Source organism: Python bivittatus, unplaced genomic scaffold (assembly GCF_059951505.1).
Source record: "Python bivittatus isolate LINGU-HERP-01145 unplaced genomic scaffold, Pbiv_v1 ctg000690_np1212, whole genome shotgun sequence".
Taxonomy (NCBI): Eukaryota; Metazoa; Chordata; class Lepidosauria; order Squamata; family Pythonidae; genus Python; species Python bivittatus.
The window spans coordinates 5669580-5692478 of NW_028277096.1; the positions used below are offsets into that span (position 1 = coordinate 5669580).

The window sequence follows — 22899 nt, forward strand, 5'->3', positions numbered from 1 at the left end:
ATCCTTATTCCTTTTCCTGGAGAAAAGTTGACATTTGCAGAGTTTTGCTCCCTAAACCAAGCTTTAAAAAGTCAATTCTCATTTGAATCAGACTCACCTCCTGGTGACTCCATGGACACATCTATGTCATCTTGGCAGCAGTATAGAAATGTCTACCCTTGCCTCTTTTCAAGATGTTTTTTCATGTTCCCAAGTCTGGTGTTCCCTGGAGGTTTTTTATCTAAATAACCACCAAACCTGACCACAAAACACATAGACCCCACATGCTATGACAGCCTGGATGCTGTATTCACTTACAAGTTATGGTGACCCGAGCCTTACTTGGAGGAGCAGAAGTGTAGATTCTCCAACTGTTTGATGTTATATTGGGTTGAACAAGAAAAAAAGAATTAGGTGCAGGCTTCAGTCTCATGACTTGGATGTAAGCATGTGTGAGAATATAAATACAAAATGAGAGGGTGCCTGAAGAACCATCTGGCTTGGAAGGCTACAGTTATTACCCATTTTCAAGATTCAGGGAAGATTGTGGGAGGCATGGAAAAAATGTTATAGCCAGAGGCTTCTTCCTCTCCTGTGTTCATCACAGCTTACTGAACATTAAGGTCATTGCATCTGCTTTTCAACCGGCAGGCAAACCTCAGCAGCGTGGGCAGAGACAGTTCAGTGAAGTCATCTACCGCCAGGTTCCAACTAGTACAACAGAGTAAGGTAACTGGCTAAGAATGTTCACTTTGGTCCCGATGGCAGTTTCTCTTTCTTCTGCGAAGCAGTGCAGGGAAATTGCATGTTCTCCAGGCAACTCTCACTAGAGCTTCTCTTGAACATTTGAAGACCTTGCTGAAGAGACTAATCCTCCCTCCCATAGTCCAAAGTTAGGAATACCAAAAATTGCTGGATACATTATTACTGAAGAGATGTCAGCATTCTATTCCCAACCAGATAGTGGAGTGCAAGAGCATCCTCTTGACTGTGTTCCCTAGCAATTGGTGTCAGAAATGTACTGCCTGATACAGGTGGTTAAAATAGTTAAAAAGGCTGCTCCCCATAGCCACTGTTCCAGGAGCTAGGCAAAGGGCCCCGAAGTTTAAGAGAGCAATGGAAGAAGGATGTTGCTCCTACTGCTATCTGAACTTCTCTCCATACCACCAAATGCTCAACCCAATCCTTTTCTGCATTCACAAATTGTGTCCATTATTTTGTGTTGCATATGTCTGTGTGGTGTATGTATATTTTTACTGTACAGTGTGTCCAGATGGTGTTTTAACAAATGCTGAAAGTATCCGTGATTCCAATAAAATAACCTGCCTCAACCCTACCATTCCAGTTTAGTGGGGCCTGGAAAACATGTCAGTTGGAAAAAGGTAGAATAAACTGCTGCAGAGTGCAAGTAGGGGGTTGAAGGAAAGGGTAGTCAAGCAAACTGAAAAGAACCATAGCTTTTGCTCAGAGATCTTAAACAGAACAAGCTTATGTAAGTGTAATCTATGCTGATAGACTCTTGTCTCTTTATAGGCGTCTGCTGCTGGCTAGAGTGACAGCTTGTTATCAAAGACTATAATGGGCAAGATGGTAAAGCAAAGTGAGAGGATCCATATCATGTGAGTTGGCAGAGATAAGATTTTCCAGAATGGGGGGCAGGAGAGATCACGTTTATTAAATATTTAGAGCTTAAATAGCTTTTTATACTCAGTTTTCCACTAAGAGTGAAAATTATGGGAAACCATTAAAAGTTGCAGTATACAGGTAGTCCTTGACTTACAACCAACGTTTAACGACTGTTCAAAGTTGCAACTGCACTGGAAAAAGTGACTTACAACTGGTCCTCACACTTATGACCATCGCAGTGTCCCCATGGTCACGTGATCAAAATTCAGGTGCTTGGCAACCAGCATGTATTTATGACAGTTGCAGCATCCCAGGCCATTTGCAACCTTTCCAGGGGGCTTCCAACAAGCAAAGTCAATGGGGGAAAGCCAGATTCGCTTAATGACTGTGATTCGCTGAATGACAGCAGCAAAAAGTCATAAAACTGGGCGTGACTCACTGCTTAGCGACTGAAGTTCTGGTGTCCCAATTGTCATAAGTTGAGGACTAGCTGTAGTTGGAGAGGCTCCATATAATTTATGGGTACCCACTCTTTATGTTGTTTGAAAGAAGTCCTTGGTGTCTACAGCTGATGGAGGAATGTGAGTAGCATTTGCCATGGAAGACATTTGGAGATGATGGGTTGAGTCTTGCCTGAAATCTCCTTAGAAATGACATACTACACAGATGTGCAGTTTTCCACAATAAAGGAAATGGTAGAAATTTACTCTTTAAAACTAAAACAGATTCCCAAGAGCATAACATAAGTCACCCGTTGGGGGAGATGAGCGGCATACAAATTTAATAATAAATAAATAAATAAATAAAAATAACTAGAATGCACTCTATTCTTAACCATCTCTCTCATTTTGAAGACAAGACACACATAGGCTTATCACTCGCACTGATGATATTACCTAGTTGGGTAAAGAAACATCTGCAAGCTAACAATGAAGCTCAGAGAGCACCAAAGACTCCATAGGCTTATTTCCTCATTTATCACCACAGGGAAGAAGGGGCACATCAAGCCCTTTCCAAAGAAAGATAGCCCCTTTACAAATCAAAACACATTTTAATAATGGTTAAGACAACAAAATGGCTCAATGTGAGCAAGGTTATTGTCACCAACAAGAGTGGGAGAAGCAGGATGAGTGACTGGGCAAGAGAGTCTTGTTGATGCTTTAATCAGAGCAGGTCTAGGCTTCAATCTCAATCTCCAGGAGATCTATGCAGGAAAAGAGATATGGGACACTATTCCACTGGACTAGCCAGAGTGAGATTGAATTCCTCCTTCCTTCTGAGCTTTGTGCCATGCACAAGAACATCAGGAGAGAGTCCAAAGAGAGAAGTAGAAGCACAGTGCAGAGATACAAGGGGATGGACTGTTCCTCATCAACTGCCCCTTCTCCCACAACAGGGGCTGACCTCCAATAGGTGCTGCTAGAAGCTCCAGTACATTCCACCCATCACAGGCTGGCTGAGCCCCGCCTTTGTCATTCTCTTCAGCTTATCTGTCTCAATATGGCCAACGCCCTCCTGTATTTCATGCTTGTTTTCTGTATAATATTCTGATAACTCCAAGACTCTCACAAAAGGCCTTCAACTCTTCAGCCATGTATGCTGATGCCCCAAATAGAGCTGCCCTGGGTGGTACTCAGCTGACAGCACTGTGTACCCCAGATAGGATGGTTGTGGGGCAGTCAATCTGTCTCTCTGCATCAAACATGGAACTGAAATGGGCCTGACATTCAAGCAGAAGCTTGTGGCTGCGGGGGGGAACCAATGCCCGAACACAGTGAAGTCGCACAAGGCCAGACTGACCCCCTGATGCTACCCAACTATGGCTGTCGAGGTTTGGGCTGAAGCGCACCTGCCAAGAGAAGAAAGATAAGGGTCAAGAAGCAGGAGAAAGTAATTAATCCAGTCACCCATCCACCTCCATCCAGATAAGCTATCTCCCTTCCTCACAAATCCATGAAGCTTCAGAAATTGGAAAGAGAGGATGGGGAGTCACACTTCAACACAAAAGAAGAGAGACAATAAAATAACATTTGTTTTCTTTCCCTTCTAGAGTTGTACAGTCTTTTTTCTCTTATCTTACCTTATGTACAGCTTCTAGCTGCATTCGGCCCAGGACATCTCCCTCTTTTACTTCTTCTGCTGGTGTGTGTTTCTGGGGCTTCTGCCTGAAGAGGTTCTTGAAAGTCCTCTGGGGAAGGCAGGGAAAATAGGAATTAAAAGCAGGCCTGAGTAGATTAAAAAAAAATAAAGTGCTTCACCCATTAAGGCGTTTTAATTCCAGTTGTCAGCTGGTGATTTATTGGCTTGGGATGGAGCCTTATCAGTCTGTAACACGCCATAGAATGGGTGGGCCTGAAAGAAGCAGTGCTACATGAAAATCAAATATGGGAACCCTGCATCTTGAAGTATGCAGGGAGGAGAGTAAAATAATTATAACCACAGTTTCTGCTGCTTCTGTTAGTATTCAACAGATTCAGTGCCAGATCCACATCAATAATCATCTCTGGTCTGACAGAAAAAGGATCCTGCCTGGAATACTTACGATGCTGAAATGGGCCCCTCTATTCCCATGTTATAACTGCTATTCTCCTCAAACCAGAATTCTGGTATCTCCAAGCCCTCACCAGATCAGTATCCTGGAAGAGAATGAAATTTTGGGCCACTGATTCATTGTGCGTCCTGCCCATTGCCTGTGGCTTCTTGCAGGCTGCTGCCGCTGTTGTGCTCTTGTCAAGTGGGTCACTTGGCCGTAAGACTGCTTTGCAGATGAACTGAAGGCACAAAGAGAAATGGGTGTTAAGGACAAGACGACAGTGGCCTCAAGAGACAAGGTAATCTGCACTCCAGTCCATGGCTTATCACACAGGATAGATGCAAGAACAATTAAGAAGCAGGGACTCAAAGAGTGAGCCTAGCTATTGAGCAGCTTAAGAAATCAATCTGACCCAAACTTTCAGAGGCCACAAACCTCTTTGCTATGCTTTACTGCCAAGTCTAGCAAGTTCTCAAGACTGTCATTAAATTCTACCCCAGGGAAGATTTTCTTGGTTCATTCACATACATGTCTAATTCATGTATTCTACAATCTTTGTGTTTTCTCAAGTCCCAAAGGCCATACAAATCTAGTATCTGCAGTTTGGAGCACAGAGCCGAACTTCTTCACATCCCCAAATTATGTCTCCAATTTTCTCAGGAAACTTAATACCACACTATTAATACCAACCAAGAGAGTTCTGCTTTTTCTCCCTGCTTTTCAAAATTAATAAAGGAACGCTCTTCTCCTAGGAGAAATTCCTCTCTTAGCACAACTGGCTACAGTTAATGCATCAGCAGCTTCCCTTCCCCCCACTCAGATCCAACCTGGATCTAAAGAGTTGACAGAGGGGTCCATTCTTGCTTTCTACCCTGTTTGGTTGGAGATGAAGCTTGTGGGCCTGCCATAGTCTTCCCATTACTCAGTGGCAGAAAAACCTACAAATCGACGGTCTGATGGCCGCTTGATGTTATGTGGGTTGACTGAGAGATCAGGCATCACTGCAGCCACCAATTCCCCTGTGACATCACCAGCAGCCACTGTGTTCAGCCAATCAGATCCAGAGATACTCTGCAAAAGGGACAGAATCATGAGCCTCATTTCTACCTTTCAATGACCCTGGGATAGGCCATACCTCATCCCATCCTTCTGTACTTGGGGATGCATAACTTACCCATACAGTGCATTTGCGAGGGACCACAAAATAGGCTCGAAAGTCACGATAGCCAGCATCCAAATAGTGGATCCCACCCAGTCCATACCTGCAATATAGAGATGTAAGAAAAATGCATGACACATGGATATACTTTCAAGTTCAAGGCAGCACAAACTGTGCCACTTCCAATACAGAGCAGCATCCAAGGTTGTCACAATTGCATAGACAACAATGTAACGTTTTAGAGAAATGTACTAACATTTCATCTGCAAGATAAGATTCCTATATGAGAAATATGATGGGCAAAGTGGAAAGACTGTGTTTGCCCAGTTCCCTGGATTTGCCGCCTCCTCTATTGCTACTTATACCTTTCCTATAAGAAGAAACAAATCTTGGTCAGCTGTGAGTTCTGAATGTCTAGAACCTCAATTTCAGATACTGAAACTTGAAAACCCATCACAGTCTCATACTGAGTCCTGGTTACCTGTCCACTGCTCAGAATTTTTTCTGCCATAATGAATGAATGCATGACATGCAACTCAGTGCAGACTTTGAAATTCAAGATGTTTCCCCAAATTATTTAGGACTAGGTGAGTTGCTACTGAGACATGTAAATCTGTTCTGCATCACTTAGCAAACGGCCCAAGGCCCTCATTTTACATATGCCCAAGTTATGAGTCCAAATCAACTTGGGCATATATAAAAATATCAAGGGTTTACAAACCGGAATGTGGCATCATGGAGTAGTGGACGCTGAGTTGGAGGGCTTCTCAAGCTATCTCTTCTGGTTGAAATCACATCAGTTTTGTGAAGGTAAAGCAACTATTTACCATATCAGAGAAGAAAACCTGAAAGCCAACAGGTTGTCGTATCTCCCAAGAATATGCCAGATTCTACAGTAAACCTGCTAAAGATCTGCAGGTACCAAGAAATCAAGCCCAATGCCATGTAAATCAGCCCCAAAATGAAGTATTTAACTTTCTTACAAACAAAATATAAGTGGAGTGGAAGAAAGGGTGTGATTATTCAAATATTCAGTGAATAATTGCAAGAAGTGAGCTTGAGAAAAACCCAGGGGCCTAGTCTGGAGAAAGCCAAGGTGGTTTGAAGGAACAGGTCATCTGGAGAATCTAGGAAAGGCCTGATCTCTTGGTAATCAGTATGACAAAGGTTAACATATATCCCAGCCTAAAATTCAATCTAGAAACTATAGTTTCAGATTAACTTTGTTCTGCAAATGGATCAAAGAGTAATTTCGAAGAGAAAATGGTAGTGAGTTAATCAAGCCATTTCTTTGCATTAAATCTTAATTTGATTTAATACAGTAAGAGAGGTGGGACACACGGTGATTTGGTTAATGCAGATTTTTTTAAAAAAATTGCTCATATCTTTTTAAAGACTCAAGGGTCTGATTGATAATTATATCTACTCTTCCTTTCTTCTCAAGGAATAAAGTCCACGCTGTGATAAATCCATCTTTCTGATACCTTGCAGAAGGAAACTCACACCAGTTTTGACAACAGCAAGGCAAACTGGAATTGGAATACTCAACAGTTAGTCCATTATTTTAAGAATAACAGGGTATACACACACTCACGAGGCATAGCAGCTATCTTGTGCAACTGTGATCCCACTGTAGGGTAGTAGCCAGGCAATCTCTGTGGTTAAGAAACGCTTGATATTGTTGATAGGTTCGTGCAGTCGGCGCAAGTCCCAAAATTTGATCTTACGGTCATTCCCTGCAGTCACCATGAAATTGCTAGGAATAAACCAGAGCACATCTGATGCAGAAGTCCCACATCCCTGGCAGAAATATCAGTCAAACTATCCCAAGTAAGGGAAGGAAATGTCTTGGCTCAAGACTGGAGAGCCAATGACAATCAGCACATAGGATGGGACAGTGGTCTGCCCCATCTGTGTTCCATAAATTTTGTGAAGAAGGGAGAAGGAAAAAAAGCATGCCCAGGTTGGTCAGAAAGAAAGAACCAGCATGAGAGACTAGTTCTCATCAGTCACTGGCCCCACCTGTTTGCTTTGCACCACTGTATGTTGCGCACAGCATGGTCATGGGCCAGGAAGCAATGGAATGGATAGAACTTGAGGGAGCCATCACGCTGGCACACTCTTTGTAACAAGGACTTGGTGGACAGGTTCCAGAGAGCCACTGTACCTGAGGAGAAGGGATTGCAGGCATTATGCTAGGTTTGTGACCCAATACAATTCTTCCCCAGCTTTTATTCTATTCCAAGGGCTTTTTTTCCTCTTACCATCATAGAAACCAGTGGCCAGATGTTCGTGAGGTTTGGTTGGCATCCATGCCAAGCTGAAGCACTGTCCACATTCAGAGGAATTCCCAACCTGAATGGAGCCTACCTGCAAAGTTGCTACATACTGGACCTGTAGAGAACAAGATGTGGTTAATATAAGGAAAAGACGATAATGGAAGAGCCCCAAGCCATGGTAAATGACTAAATGCAGAAGGTTCCATATCTAATCCCAGACATCTCATTTTCAAAAATAATGTAACAGGTAATGGGAAAAAAGCCTCTTTGGTCTGAGACCTTAGAGAACCACTATCAGTCAGAAAAAGAAAACTGTGCTAGATAAGCAAAGAGTAGAAACTGGGCTATGGCAGTATCCTACATTAACTTTTTGGGTGGGGTGGGGGAATGAAAATGGGCTCCTATTTTCAGAACATCTTTTTCTGAAAGTATTTATACAAGTATCTAATGAGAGAGGATTCAGATCTGGGAACTCTTTGAAACTGCCTCCCTGGACAACTGGGAATCTGCAAGATCCAGTCTGGACCTCAGTTTACACCCTGCTTTTAAATGAAATTTTTTTTTCAAGGAAATAATAGAAGATACCTTGCAGATGACATGCTGGGGGGAAGGCCCACCTAGAAGAGAGGACACAGTCAGATAGTAGCAGAAATACCTATACTTCATTCTACTGTTTTCCCTTCTCACCTAGCAGTTATCAATCTTCCAACTCCTGGTAAGAATGTGTATGAAACAACCCCCACCCACCCTGTTTTGTTTTGAGATTAGAATAAAATGGCCTCACTCAAAATGTTCTGTCAGCAAGTTTGGGGTGGGTTGTTTAGACAGAACAGAGCTTGAAACATGTCAAATATTTCACTATAGCAAAAAATAGGAGCTTGAAGCAAGTCCTTTGGTCCCTTTATTTTTAATCCAGGGGAATTAAATATTGGAATAAGTGGAATTGGAATAATATTCCATACTAATGTGGTATTCACAACAACCTACAGAAAAATTACACACAAGAGTGGAACCATTATTCCTCCTGAATCCTGACTTGCAAGGTTAAAAATATAATAGTTCATGAAATAAAAACCTACCAAGTCTTCAAGGTAAATTAACCAGATTGAAGCTAATCCAATAGAATAGCTAAGGCAGTTTGTAAGGCAGTTTCCGTACAAAAGGTTTGGGTCCAAATAATCAATTGCTCCTGGGCTTTAGCAAAGCTGTTGAGACCTATTAGTTTTGTCTAGCATAGGAGGAGGGTCTGTTTGGATTGAAAGTGAGTTTGCAAGTGCATGACTTTTATTTTTTGGTTTTTCGTTGATATGGTTTTGATATTTGTTAAGTATATTTAGGTTCTTTTTGTTTTTTAATTAGAAGATATATTAGTTTTGTTACCGGAGGCCCAGTTGGTACACTAACTGAAGCTATTTTTCAGCCAGGACAATTTGTCTTATAGCCCCACATCAAGAATACAGTAAAATGTTCTACATGGGGCTGCTACTGAAATGTTTTGGAGACCCATGGTGCAGAATGCCACAGTTTCATTACTGAGTGGAATGCAAACTCAGAATCATATTACACCTAATATCTGATAACTGCAACTATTGTCTATTTGCTCTGAAACATACTTCAAAATACTACTGGCTTACAAGGCTCCTGGGGCCAGAATATTGATGAAATGCTGTTCCTGACAGTCATCCATAGATTTTGAGGAGTCGGGGGAGAGGGGGGCACGCTCATGGTATGGCTGATAGGCAGCATCTGAGGGGGCTGTACCCAAGCAAGAGCTTTGTGGCTGTGGTGCCCTCACAATAGAATAAGCATCTTCCACAGTTCAAATAAAGGCTTAGGCTTGTTTCAATGTGTTTTGCCACTGATGGATTTCTACATGCAGAGTTTTATAGCTGTCGTTTTTTTAATCACTGCTGTTCTGAATCTCTACTTTAGTTCTGTGAAACCAGTTTTGTTTTTTGTTTTTTTAAATAAAGAATGGTAAACAAATAATAAATTAATAATTTGTTTGTCAGTCAGTTGTTCATCATCAGAGTTCTTTTTGCTTATCACGGGCACAAACAGAAAAGTGGAAAGTTAGTGCAACATAGTGACTATGTGTTTCTTTCAACATAATCTGATACCAAGGAATGGAAGAAAAGGGGCAGAGTCCAAACTGGACTCTCTTGGGACTAATTCTCTACTATCATCTTTGAAAAGGTCAGTGCTGCACACTCAGTCATCATAATCATCAATCATTCTTGCAGACAGATGTAATTACAAGCACCATTAATTGATATGGTTGACTAAGCACACAGCCTGCTCACCCTGCACCAGGCCCCAAGATGCATATATCTGCGGGTGGAATAGACTTTGTTGTCCATATAGCTCCCTGCACTGCATGGAGGATGAAAAGGACCATACATCTCCTCAGGAACAGCAAAAGCTAAATTATGGCTTCTTTCAACATAGCTATGAAGATTATTTCAACAAAGAAGCCTGATTTGTAGAGTAGCAGGATCATCACTAGGAACCCACAACTTTGGCTTAGGGCAGTGCTTCCCAAACTTGGGTAAAAGTGGTTATTCTTTGGTTAATGACACATGAACCCATTACCCAATCACAACAGGGACATTTAAATTGACTTAAAGATTGCTATGTGTACTAAAATATATTCAAAATCTACCAAAATACCATTAAGACGAAAACTGATGAAATTATCAATGGTAATTTGTTGAAATGACATAAAGATCATTCAATGATATTGTTTTTATAATACAGGTAGTCCTTGAGTTACCACTATTTGTTCAGCGACTGTTCGAAGTTATGGAAGTGCTGAAGGAAGGGACTTATGACCAATCCTCGATGTTCCGGCTATTGCAGCACCCCTGCAGTCACGTGAACAAAATTTGGGTGCTTGGCAACCAGCTTCTCCTTATGACCAGTTGTGGCTTCCTGCAGTCATGTGATCACCATCTGAAACGTTCCCTGCCAGCTTCCTACAAGCAAAGTCAATGGGAAGCTGGCAGGGGAGGTTGCAAGTCACTTGGGTAAGTCTCCCCCACCCACCCCGGCCTTTTTTTTGCTTGCACGCACTGCACCCTCCTTCCCCCCTTTGCTCGCACTGCGTCCTCTTTCCCTCGCTTGAACGCACGCCATCCTCCTTCCCCCCTTCGCTTGCATGCATGCACCTCCTTCCCCCCTGAGTTTTGGATAATGAAGGAAAAAGTTTGGGAAACACTGGCTTAGGGTCTTGAAAGAGTGTGAAGTGGAAAGGGATATAGTTTTTCTTCTTAAACAGTTTTAGCACTTGATTTCCAAGAAACTTGTCCCTGGACTAAATTCTAACTAGTTCTTTGGGCAGAGAGTGTTAGTAATATGGAAATAAGACTTTACAGGTAGCACATGCCTATTTCTTGAAGTGCCATGGAGAATCATCTCTCTCACAACTGATGCCAGGACAAGCTCCCTCATCATAATTAGTGATAACTGTTCTTTCCATCATCTAACTTGGATGGAACGCCTGGCCTCCCTAACAGTACCTCTCCCTTCCCATTTGGGTGAGACATCCTGAACTGACGATATACAACAATATGTCTGCCCTTTCCCCATTTCTTACAGCTATTCCTACCTGTTACCTGTGTTCTTCGGTAGGCATTCAGATCTTCCACATGGGGAAGGCTATACAGCAACACCTTGCCATTAGAAAAGGCTACAGCCAGCAGTCCCAGCCGACTCATGTGAGGGAGCTGCACGGGATACAAACAAAAGTGAAAAGTAATTATGCTTCATGCTCTATTTGGAAGCTGCCATTTCCAGCAGCTGCAGATATGGAAGAAGGAGACCTGAACTGAAAAGGGTCATTTAAGTGCAGGCATCCACATTAAAGCATCTGTGAGAGACTGCTGTTCAGCCTCTGCTTGAATACACCCAGCAAAGGGGAGTTCAGTGACTCCCTCAGTAATATGTTCTACCATTAGGAAGATTTTCATAACATTCAACGAGAGGCTACTTTCCTATAATATAAGACTATCTGTATCTGCAGGCTTGGACAATAGAGAATATGTCATACCCTTCTTCTGAGTGACATTCCTTCAAGTACTTGAGCGAAGAACCTTGTCTCTGTTGAATTTCACTGTTATTTTCAATCTGATTCTTGAATTTATCAAGATCTTTTTGAACTTTCTGTTTTCTGTTGCATTACCTGTTAATCTCTATTGTATCTTATCCTGTTTTGAATCATCTGTAAATCTGATAAGCATTCCCTTTTTGTCAAAGTTATTAATAAAAATGTTGAAGAGTCCTGGGCTCAGGATCAAACCCTATCATATGGATATCCTATCCCTGTATGTACACTGAGTATCCAAAGTCCAATCAAAACTTCGTCCTATACAACCTCCTGGCCCCCAGTTCTTACCTTGCGCTGAGTGACAGGGGGCTCCCAAGCTCCACTGGGACAAAATTTCATGTCCCAAATACAACCATGATCAGTGGCAATTGCATATGCAAGTCCTGGCTTGGTAACAGACCTGGAAAGAGAATACAGAAAAAAATAAAAAAATACAAAGAAGACTTTGTGTCATGCCATTCCCCCAGGTCAGAGCATATGCATAATTCTGTTGCATATTCCCCAGTGCAGAAGATCAGGGACCTTTGAAGACCAAGCTGAAAGGATAATTGGGAGGAGATTCTTCTGGACCTTGGCTACTCCTGTCTTATTATATCTGTCTTGCTCCTTATTGTGCTATCTCATAAAACAAATACAAGAGATCTAGAGGTAGACAACTGGCTCTGTCCTCTGGGAAAGCAGTATATCCAATACAGCTGTTCTCTGCCCATAAAACCCTAGATCAGGAAACTCCCTAATGATGTGCCTCAGTCTGAATTGCTGGTGATGTTGGAATCTGCATTAATTCAGCCACAATTCCTACTGCACTGCTTGCCCCTCAGCTACAAAGCAGGATGCAAGACCTCCATGGGTATGAAACAGAAGGATGCTGTTACAACAGACAGACAGGAAGCATACTGCAGGCAATCTGCTTACAACTCACCCTTTGTCTTCCTGGATAGGTCCAAGCTCCCAAAGCTGAAGCAGAGCTGGTCCTGTATGGACCTGTGACAAAGTATGCTGAACATTCATGCTGGGATTGCAATAGATAGCCACATACTGGGATGCCACAGAGCCTTCAGGGGTTGGGCACCACTCCAAGGCCCAGACAGGACCCCCAACAAAGAAAGTCATATCTAAGCGCTCCTCATGGGGTTGTAAGGCATTAAACCTATCAGGTGGGAAAAGGAAGGAACAATTGCATAATAGATGACCTTGCCTGCAGAGCCTAACATTTAAAAGTTGACTTTGGAAGGAAAAAGAGACATTGCTGTGCCTCAGACCATATGGTAACATTCTTCAGCCAGATGGAACACAGATAATTGATGTAAAGCAAGCATGGAAACCTCAGGCTGTCAGGTACCCCATCAATCCCACAGGGCTTCAAAGTAAGGTTCCTCCCCCTTAACTGCACCCTCTCAGTCATTTCACTAGGGACAGCTTAAATGTAATGCTTCCATAAGCTTTTCCTCATAGTTGGACAAAATTAGTTAGACACACACACACCTGTTAATCCGGTAGAAGACACTGCTGTTTTCTTGTAAACCTTCCCTCTTGATAGAGAAGAGTGGGGACTTGGTCTCAGCAGGAAGGAATTTATCTGCTTCACTTTGGAAGATGGAAAAGAACAGAATGGAAGCTCATTCTGATGTTTGCTTTGTTACAGGAAACCACCAGCATTTAAATGCCTGAAAACAGACTAGGATGCACAGATTTCTTCTGTGCAGGGGACATGCAGAATCTTTCTGGTGGCAATTCTTGAACTTGCCATGCTGTATTATGTTGAAGAGAAAATGACCATGAATGCCCTTTCTCTTAAAAGCTAACCCAGGTCAGAATGAATTAGTACTTTGATGGGAGACCACCTGGAATTACCAGGACTATAGATCAGAATGAAAAATCAAAACAAATATTCCAGAAGACAGTGGCGAACTATTTCTGCATTACACCCCAAAAAACTAAATGGACATACGAATGAAGTCACTAGGAGTTGAGTCAACTTAAAAGAGACTTTATTTTTTTATAGGCACATACAGTGGGGCAAAAAAGTATTTAGTCAGCCACCAATTGTGCAAGTTCTCCCACATAAAAAGATGAGAGAGGCCTGTAGTTTTCATCATAGGTATACCTCAACTATGAGAGACAAAATGGGGGAAAAAATCCAGAAAATCACATTGTTTGATTTTTAAAGAATTTATTTGCAAATAATGGTGGAAAATAAGTATTTGGTCAATATCAAAAGTTCATCTCAATACTTTGTTATATATCCTTTGTTGGCAATGACAGAGGTCAAATGTTTTCTGTAAGTCTTCACAAGATTTTCACACACTGTTGCTGGTATTTTGGCCCATTCCTCCATGCAGATCTCCTCTACAGCAGTGATGTTTTGGGGCTGTCGCTGGGCAACACGGACTTTCAACTCCCTCCAAAGGTTTTCCATGGGGTTGAGATCTGGAGACTGGCTAGGCCACTCCAGGACCTTGAAATGCTTCTTACAAAGCCACTCCTTCGTTGCCCGAGCGGTGTGTTTGGGATCATTGTCATGCTGAAAGACCCAGCCACGTTTCATCTTCAATGCCTTTGCTGATGGAAGGAGGTGTTCACTCAAAATCTCACAATACATGGCCCCATTCATTCTTTCCTTTACACGGATCAGTCGTCCTGGTCCCTTTGCAGAAAAACAGCCCCAAAGCATGATGTTTCCACCCCCATGCTTCATAGTAGGTATGGTGTTCTTTGGATGCAACTCAGCATTCTCTCTCCTCCAAACACGAGGAGTTGAGTTTAGACCAAAACGTTCTACTTTGGTTTCATCTGACCATATGACATTCTCCCAATCCTCTTCTGGATCATCCAAATGCTCTCTAGCAAACTTCAGACGGGCCCAGACATGTACTGGCTTAAGCAGGGGGACACGTCTGGCACTGCAGGATTTGAGTCCCTGGCGGCGTAGTGTGTTACTGATGGTAGCCTTTGTTACTTTGGGCCCAGCTCTCTGCAGGTCATTCACTAGGTCCCCCCGTGTGATTCTGGGATTTTTGCTCACCGTTCTTGTGATCATTTTGACCCCACGGGGTGAGATCTTGCGTGGAGCCCCAGATCGAGGGAGATTATTAGTGGTCTTGTATGTCTTCTATTTTCTAATTATTGCTCCCACAGTTGATTTCTTCACACCAAGCTGCTTGCCTATTGCAGATTCAGTCGTCCCAGCCTGGTGCAGGTCTACAATTTTGTTTCTGGTGTCCTTCGACAGCTCTTTGGTCTTGGCCATAGTGGAGTTTGGAGTGTGACTGTTTGAGGTTGTGGACAGGTATCTTTTATACTGATAACAAGGTCAAACAGATGCCATTACTACAGGTAATGAGTGGAGGACAGAGGAGCCTCTTAAAGAAGTAGTTACAGGTCTGTGAGAGCCAGACATCTTGCTTGTTTGTAGGTGACCAAATACTTATTTTCCACCATGATTTGCAAATAAATTCTTTAAAAATCAGACAATGTGATTTTCTGGATTTTTTCCCCCATTTTGTCTCTCATAGTTGAGGTATACTTATGATGAAAATTACAGGCCTCTCTCATCTTTTCAAGTGGGAGAACTTGCACAATTGGTGGCTGACTAAATACTTCTTTGCCCCACTGTATAACATCTACACTAACATGTGTCCTTTATTTATCTATCTGGTGCTAGCTATGTCCCACTTTATTTTTTTGCTACTGGGCCACTCACCTCTCTGAGAGAAAGACCCACTTCTGGGCAGAAGGAATCCACTCTGGAAACTCCCAGTGAGAATGGTGCTGTCCACGCCTATGGGAAAAGGAGGTACAAATGCAGTCATACAGATGCAATTGATGTAACAGGAAACAGTGTAACAATAGAACAGTGCAACAACCAAGTTGCCTGTGGTCTGATGCACAGCAGAATGAGAAGACACACTCAATCCATATTGGGCATACTGAGTCTTTTGAACTTGCATCAATCTGAATGTTCAAAAATAGAATTACCTTGGAGGATATTGCAACAAACAACTTCAGTGCTCAGACCTTCTGAATTTCTCAAATTAGCCAAACAAGATATAAATCTTGGATTAAAAGGGGAAGGAACTTTGTTTTTTTGCTAGGCTTCAGTGAAGAAAGGACTTGGCAATCAAATCACCTCCTAGAAGTTTTTCCTTTCCAAGCTTATTTTGCCATAACTAACTTTATCTGAATCCATCTCTGCAACATTCATTTGGAATTTTCTAATCTTTGCCCAACATTATCTAGGAAAGTGCTAAGAAGCTGCATCCTTCCCTGAAGGAACAGCAGATCTAACAGAACAAAGTCCCTCCCAGCCACTTCAAGCTTTCCTAAAGAAAGCCAAGATACAGTATTTTGTCTCTCTCATGCACACACACTTTGTTATAAAAGTCATGATTCTTATGGAGCAGGTGGTGAATTGTTATATTTTCCTGTCTGAGATTTTTAAAACATTATTGTCAAGACTAAAAGAAATTAGCTTGATTTTTTCTTGGATCTGTTTTCAGGATCCTTCATTATCTTCATATTCATTTAAATCCAGGATAAAGGATACACTTTAGTCCCTTTGTTCAATTTTTATCATAGGCCAGATTCTTCAACTTCAAAGAGACTACCTGGTGGTAGATTTCAAAGCCACCACCACCCTGCCCGGTCAAACCTGGCTCAACTGTTCTATTTTCTCAAAGAAGTAGCATCTCTTCATTCAATTAGGCAAACTATTTTTCATGAACAAAACTCTAAGGTGGTTCTGCTTCAAGCCATAAAGGGCCAACCAGGCTTGAATATCCAGAGGCTTCATTATCACTGCCCAGGCCACAATCTCATTTACACTTAAAACCCACAAGATCTGATGATTGCTGGAGAGCCCACTCTTTAAGACAGTGGCAGTAAGTACTCAAAAACAGTCTCATGTACTTCAATCATCCAGAAATGGTGGAAGTACTGACCTTTCAGGAAGCAAAACAATGCAGCAGAAACCTACCTTACCCCCCTCCCACCACATTCCTGCTCCTCAATTCTCCCAATCACCGGGGGAACCCTAATACTCACAAGCGGTGAGTGACGGAGAAAGACTTCCATATAGGGTCCATAATGGAATTATGCAAGCCATTGGAAGCGAATTCTCGGCGCTGAGGTTTGGACCTCTATGGGAAAAAAGGAGGTCAAGAACAGAGGCCAAAAAAGCCCACCCTCCCAAATTCTGGGAACAAGAATCTCAGCCAACTGATTCCAAAAGGCCAGGGCATGTTCTTCAAGTGGTGTTCCCTCCAATGGTACCACCAGGTGAGGTATTCATCCCCCCCAGAAACACAGCAAAGCCACCTCAGGATTAGGTTACCACTGCTCTGCGTGAGCTGGACTCCTTCTTAGACTTCAAGGCCTCATTCATCACTGGGTCACTCTGCTCTTCTTCCTCCTCACATAGAAGACTTTCTTCTGAAGGGACAAAGTCCACATCCTCCTCATTTTCGAACTTCTGCTCTTGCTGCTTTCGGCCTCGCCGTTTCCTACCAGGCTCCTCAGATCTAGGGGTATCCTCTGAGGTATCATTGCAAGGAGAAGCCTGGTATGCAGATGTCAATTCTTCAGCGAGTTCCTGTAGATATAGAAGGGCTCTTGGAAAGAGGAAGGGAGGAGAACATAAGTTCATGAACTGAGCTCTGGTCAAGAATCAGCTCTATCCCAATGCCTTAAGGACAGTAACAGGAACAATCTCAATTTCCAGATCTCCAAAAGAACAGTGCTGAGCAGGTCAGAATCATAGATATCAAGCCCCTTGGCTTATCAGAGGTTCTGTTTTGTTTTTAAGCACAACAAATTCACCTATTCTGCACTTCTTACAAGTCCCCAAAGGAGGAAAACTTCATCATTGACAGTTGACAGTTCTATTGTTGAATTTGAGCAACAACCATCATACAGAGGTGGTGGGGTCCACAATACTAACTGGTTGTCCCCTCCTTGCTTTATACACTTGATTCAATCCAATTAATATTTATTTATTACACTTAATACACCACTAACTAATGATGCATTTTAGCAGGTTTTTTAAAAGAAAAGCAAGCTAGTTATTTCCAACCTGTAGTAACTGTATAACACACATGCTTTACCCAGCAGAATTCAGTGATAGGTGCCTTCTCTCACTTACGCTTTAGCTGCACGGCGCTTTGGGCGTCCACCAGGTGCGGTCTCAAGGGAATCAAGGTTCTCGTTACTGGATAGAGACTTCTGCTGGCAAAGGGACTCAGGTGACTGACTCTCCAGTCCTTGGGATAGCTTCAATAAAAGCAGCTCTTCCTTGGACTTGCGCCCTCGCTTCTTTGGCACTTTAACAGGAAGAGAGGAGCCATTCTCAGACGGCCCAGGGCCTTCACTTGGTCCCCTGTGATCTTTGGGAATGGAACCTTTGCAGACAGAGACTTTCTTTCGGGGTTTCCGCCCACGGGAATGCTTCTTTAAGGATGGGATAGTTGATGGAACCTCTTTTGAAAGAGCAGAGACTGGAGCTGGGGAAGGACATTGTTCATCTGCTTGGGATGGAAAGAAAAAAGTATTGTCTTAGATGTCCCGCTGTGCTAAAGATACAATGGGCCAGCTTGAAACAGAACTCAACTGCTATCATTCTCTGTTGCTTATGCAAGAAGACCCACTGTGCTTTTAGGATGTCACTCACTGCTGAGTCCTGCAACTGCTGCCAGATCATTCTAAACTCCAACATGCTCCTTGGCTATATTCCATACTTCAGATTTTTGCCCCTGCAGCCAGTTTCCAAATCACTTTAAGAACCAGGTGAGCTCAGTTCTACTGACCCTTTCTTTCAGTTTATTTTGTTAATCAAATTTATATGCTGCCCATCTCACTGTTTAAGTGATTCTAGGCAGCTTACTATATTATAGTTAGACTGTAATTCTTACAAGAGTGGCAAAACCCTCATGAAGAAACTGTTGATATCCAATCATAACAGCCTTCTTGATTCTATGCAGAATTCTCTCTAGTTTTCCTCTAGCCCTGAGGAACCGTAGAAGAATGAAATGTGGCATACTCATTTCCATTCAATGAAATGGAAATCAAGGCTCTAATGTCCTCAATGTCATTGGCTGGTGCTATGGCTTCCCCCTTCCCCTTCAACTCTTACTCTCAGATCTAATGAGGTTCCCAGTACCAAGAAGAGGTTTTTTTACTAATGCAGGAAGAAAACAGAAAGGAAAAAAAATGAGTTGTTTTACTTTGCATTTCTCTAAAATAAAGTCATATTACACTGGCCAAGACAATGCAGCTAAAAAGGCATCTGAGAACATACCAAGAGCTTCCATGTGACCCATCTCTCCTTGTCCTCTCAGCTGCTTAGGAAGCGGCTCTCCTTCCACTTCTTCCAGATGTCTTTTCTTGCAGCAAGAGCTCTGCTGATCTGGCCATTCTTCCTGAAGACAAGTTTCCACGGCAGGGGCAACTGCTGGTTCTGCCTTGCTTAAATCTCTATCTGCTGAAGCCAGCCCTTCCACTAATGTATCGTTCTCCCCATCCCAGTGAGGTTTTCTCAAGCAAGATGCTGTGCACAGAGTCTGACTGATACTTCCATCCTCTTGGTCTGTGGTTTCCCTCACTATTCCCATGGCACAACTTGGTGTGAGGCAAGGTTCCATGAAGGCACCACAGCTCCTCAGGCAGGTGCCACCCTTTTCATCTTGCACATGGCTCTGCCTGCAAAAGTGAGATGAGGAAAGCAAAAAACAAATGAGGGAAATCCTTGTTACTCATGTGAACACAAAAAAATTGCAGTGCCATCAAAACCAGTATCAAAAATAACTAAAAATAAAATACAATCTCATCTGAAACTCAGTAACCCAAACCTCTCAATTAGAAGAACAGCATGTGGCAAAATAATGTACAAGTTGACAACAATTCAGTTCAGGTAGAAAAAGCCTATATAAATATATATTTTGGCAGTTGGCGCAAGGACAAAAGAAATGGAACTAACCTGGCTTCCAAACCCTGTGAACAGAAAGTGAGACAGCTACACAGCATAGGGAAGTTGTGGTTCCAATAACAAATAAACAGTGTTTTACTGTTTGAAAGTACCACAAATATTATGGTGATGAGTTTATATAGATTTGTATGTGTCATACAATGTCTCGGTGTGTAGGGTTTCAGAAAATATGATTAGGCTCAGGATTACTGACCTCACTAAAACCAGCATAGCATAGCAATAGCACTACATATATTATAGCTATATAATTATTTAGATAATTATATTTTTTTTAAAAATCTGAAGTCAATAATCACAGAACCATTTTATTTAAAACCAGTTATATAATGAAAACACAACAGTTTTAAACCATTGATTTAAATGAGTGAAGTTCAGTTTAATCAAGTAGAATGAAAATGAAAGTAGATGAAAATGGCCAATTATTTGTTTTAAAACACACAGAGAATGTGTCAATTACATTTTTTACTGTAAGGAGGTGGACAATGATGAAGCCATCACCAAAAAGGCTTATTGTATGCATTTAAGAATAAGCAACACTTTAAATCCAATCATTGTTACTTGGGATCATGTCTGCACAATCTAAATCATTTTTTTCCCTTTCAAATCCAGATTGCTGTATAGCCTTAATAGGTATAGTTAACTAATACCACAGACGACAAGAAAAAAAATAATAAAAGCATCTGATAGTTTAGAGAAATGGACTGAAAATAACAGAATAAAATTAATACAAACAAATGCAATGTTCTTCACTAAGAAACAAAACCAAGTGTAGAACAGGGGGTTGAACATGTGGATTTGTGAAAAGTACTTTTAATTGTAGATTATCAAAAACTGCCAATGAATCAGTAGTATAGCATGGAGGCAAAAATAAACATAAATTCGATTGCATCAACAGAAGTAGAGTTCCCAAATCCAGGATGTAACAGTCCCACAAAACTCTCCATTAACAGAACCACAATTTGAATATTTTATTTACTTGGGGGTACTATACTCTAAAAACATTCAGACAAACTCAAACAGGTTCAGAAAATGGCAAAAAGGAAACGAAATACTATGAAGAAAGCTTGAGGAATTAGATATTTTAACCATGAAAAAACAGAGGGAACATAACAGCACTTTTCTACAGATGTGGTATACAGAAGGTAGTAAAGATTTCTTTTCTATCATCCCAGAAAGTAGGACATAGAATAATAGAATAAGTTATAAGAAGGCAGATTCTGGTTGAATGTTGGGGGTGGGGAGAGAGTTCCTAACTATAAAAGTAGTTTGACAGTGGAACTTTTGACTTTTCAGCCAGTTTTTCAATTAGTACTGCCAATAACTTTAGAAGTTTCAACCAATATTTAGTTATAAATTGTTAGCCACTTGAATACCATGGGTATAAAGAGCTGAAGTAAGTGTAATATTACTAATAATATTATTTTACCAGAGTGTTTGCATACTTGTCAATATAATCCAGTAATAATTAAACTAAAATATACTATTTAAAATATGTAACTTGTATGTAATATGTAAAATATGTAAAAATATGTAATTCAGTTATGGACTGCATACTCCATCCAGAATTGACCTGACTGATAGGCCATCCTGAAAGAAGCAGCTAAAGTTTCCACTTCAGGGAAGCAAAGAGGAGCGACACTGGAAGGAGCTGCTTTTCCATAACAATATTAGCTCTTTAGAACAGCCTTCCAATGGAACAGATTTGCCCCCTCCTTGGCTGCATTTAGGAAATTATTAAAAGCTGAGCTCTTTTGTAAAGCATTTATAATTTAGAATTAGCCACTGATGCCAATATGTAGTTCAACATGACAGTGTATATTTTTTATTGATTTTCTACATTCTTAAATATCTTATTGTGGATGTTTTAGTTATTTTCTACATATCTTACAAACAACCAAGAGTCATATTTGATGTTGGTAAGATAGAAATGTAATAAATAAATGACTTGCACTGTTTTTTATTAACAGTTTGAGGCTGTACAATTGCTGAATGCTGCTAAAGATTCCAGGGTTATTGCTATTAAAAGGGGTTGCTGCTTTTTTCAGCAAGAGGCATGGAACTACCGCAAGGAAAAGAACTTTTAGTATCTTCATTGGTTCCTTTTAATTTGGCCTTGAAAATCTATTTATTACAAGCTATATCTAAACAGTATTCTAAACCTCTGAAACGTTCTACAATTCTGCCAGTTTTCAAAATTGCTGGCAAGTTGCTAATTCACGTGGTTCTGGCTTTTGCAGTGATTTATGATTATATTTTATAAAACACTCAACCATGATAATCTACAAGGTTTTAAAGTAAATAAAGCGGGGGGAGAGGAATCACGTAGTCCGTTCGTTAGAGAAAAGTCACTAATTTAAATCACTAAAAGCCGGAGAAGCATCCACTGCACAGCCGAAACTCCACCCAGATTGTTTCTCTACCCAAAGGCGCTCGGGTTTCTGCAAGGCGGTGGCACGGAGGATTTTTTTTCCCCTCCAGAGGCGGAAATGGAGATTTCGCACCAGAGGCGGGGACCGGGGTGGGGGCCTCGGGGAAGAGTGTCTTTTGGACTGTCTTTGTTCCCTTGCTTCACGCCGTTGCAGCGGTGGGAGCGGCCGCTACAACTCAACAGGGACCGCATCACAGACAGTCACCCCTCCCCGCAGTGACAAGCGAAGGGGTCCTCAAAGGTGGCCTGCCAGATACAGGCGGGCTCAGCCTCACCTTGTTCCTCCCGCATGGAAACCGGTGTCTGGCCGAAGCAGCAAAGATGGCGGTCCTACAAGGCTAATAGCGATGACCCGAAGCTCTGGCGTCACTTCCGGTACCTGGTCTCCCTCAGCAGGTGACGAGAAAGTTCAGTCTCCGCCCCGTCTGAACTCTAGAATCAAGGGAAGTTCGAGACAAAAGGGCTGCAACATGCAAATTGTGCGCCGCGATGTACTCTGGGAAACGCCGCTGTCTGAGTATTTGAGGGCGCTAGGGCCCAGAAGAGTTTACAGTAGTTACTCGTGGGACGTTGCCGTATCCTATGAGCGATAGATGTCATTTCCCCAGGATTGTCTGTCGGCAGATGCTGCTTCGAGTTTTTGCAAGCTTCGGTTTGTGTCATCACTGATGGTATTTTAGACATCTTGTTTGTTCCCGGCCTCTTTTTTCTGTTGGCTTCGGTTTTTCCAAGCATGTTCATCGACTCTTGCTTCTTCTTATCTGTCCAAAATGTCTAAGTTCAGCTTCCTTATTAGTGCTTGCACTGAACAT

At 41.9% G+C, this 22899-nt stretch overlaps 1 protein-coding gene across 4 annotated transcripts; it reads right to left on the reverse strand.

Moving 5' to 3' along the window:
• Positions 1–1633: 1633 nt before the first annotated feature.
• GTF3C2 (general transcription factor IIIC subunit 2) lies at positions 1634–22513 on the reverse strand. 4 transcript variants are annotated; one of them, XM_007420857.4, is made up of 19 exons: positions 22363–22513; positions 18973–19373; positions 17821–18199; positions 17014–17290; positions 16725–16819; positions 15385–15462; positions 13167–13268; positions 12604–12831; positions 11970–12081; positions 11184–11301; positions 8162–8193; positions 7562–7691; positions 7320–7464; positions 6892–7053; positions 5313–5400; positions 5081–5209; positions 4230–4376; positions 3686–3793; positions 1634–3454 (listed from the first exon to the last, which is right to left on the reverse strand). In XM_007420857.4, exons 2-19 carry the CDS (start codon positions 19313–19315, stop codon positions 3239–3241), a joined length of 2889 nt encoding a protein of 962 aa, XP_007420919.2. In that variant the 5' UTR covers positions 19316–19373; positions 22363–22513; the 3' UTR covers positions 1634–3238. The 4 variants fall into 4 exon arrangements, 3 of the variants coding, with proteins under 3 accessions (XP_007420919.2, XP_088008605.1, XP_088008606.1); XM_088152479.1 differs by having other exon boundaries at positions 17821–18202; XM_088152480.1 differs by lacking the exons at positions 1634–3454; positions 3686–3793 and having other exon boundaries at positions 4242–4376; positions 5010–5209; positions 17821–18202.
• Between the last annotated feature and the right edge of the window lie 386 nt (positions 22514–22899).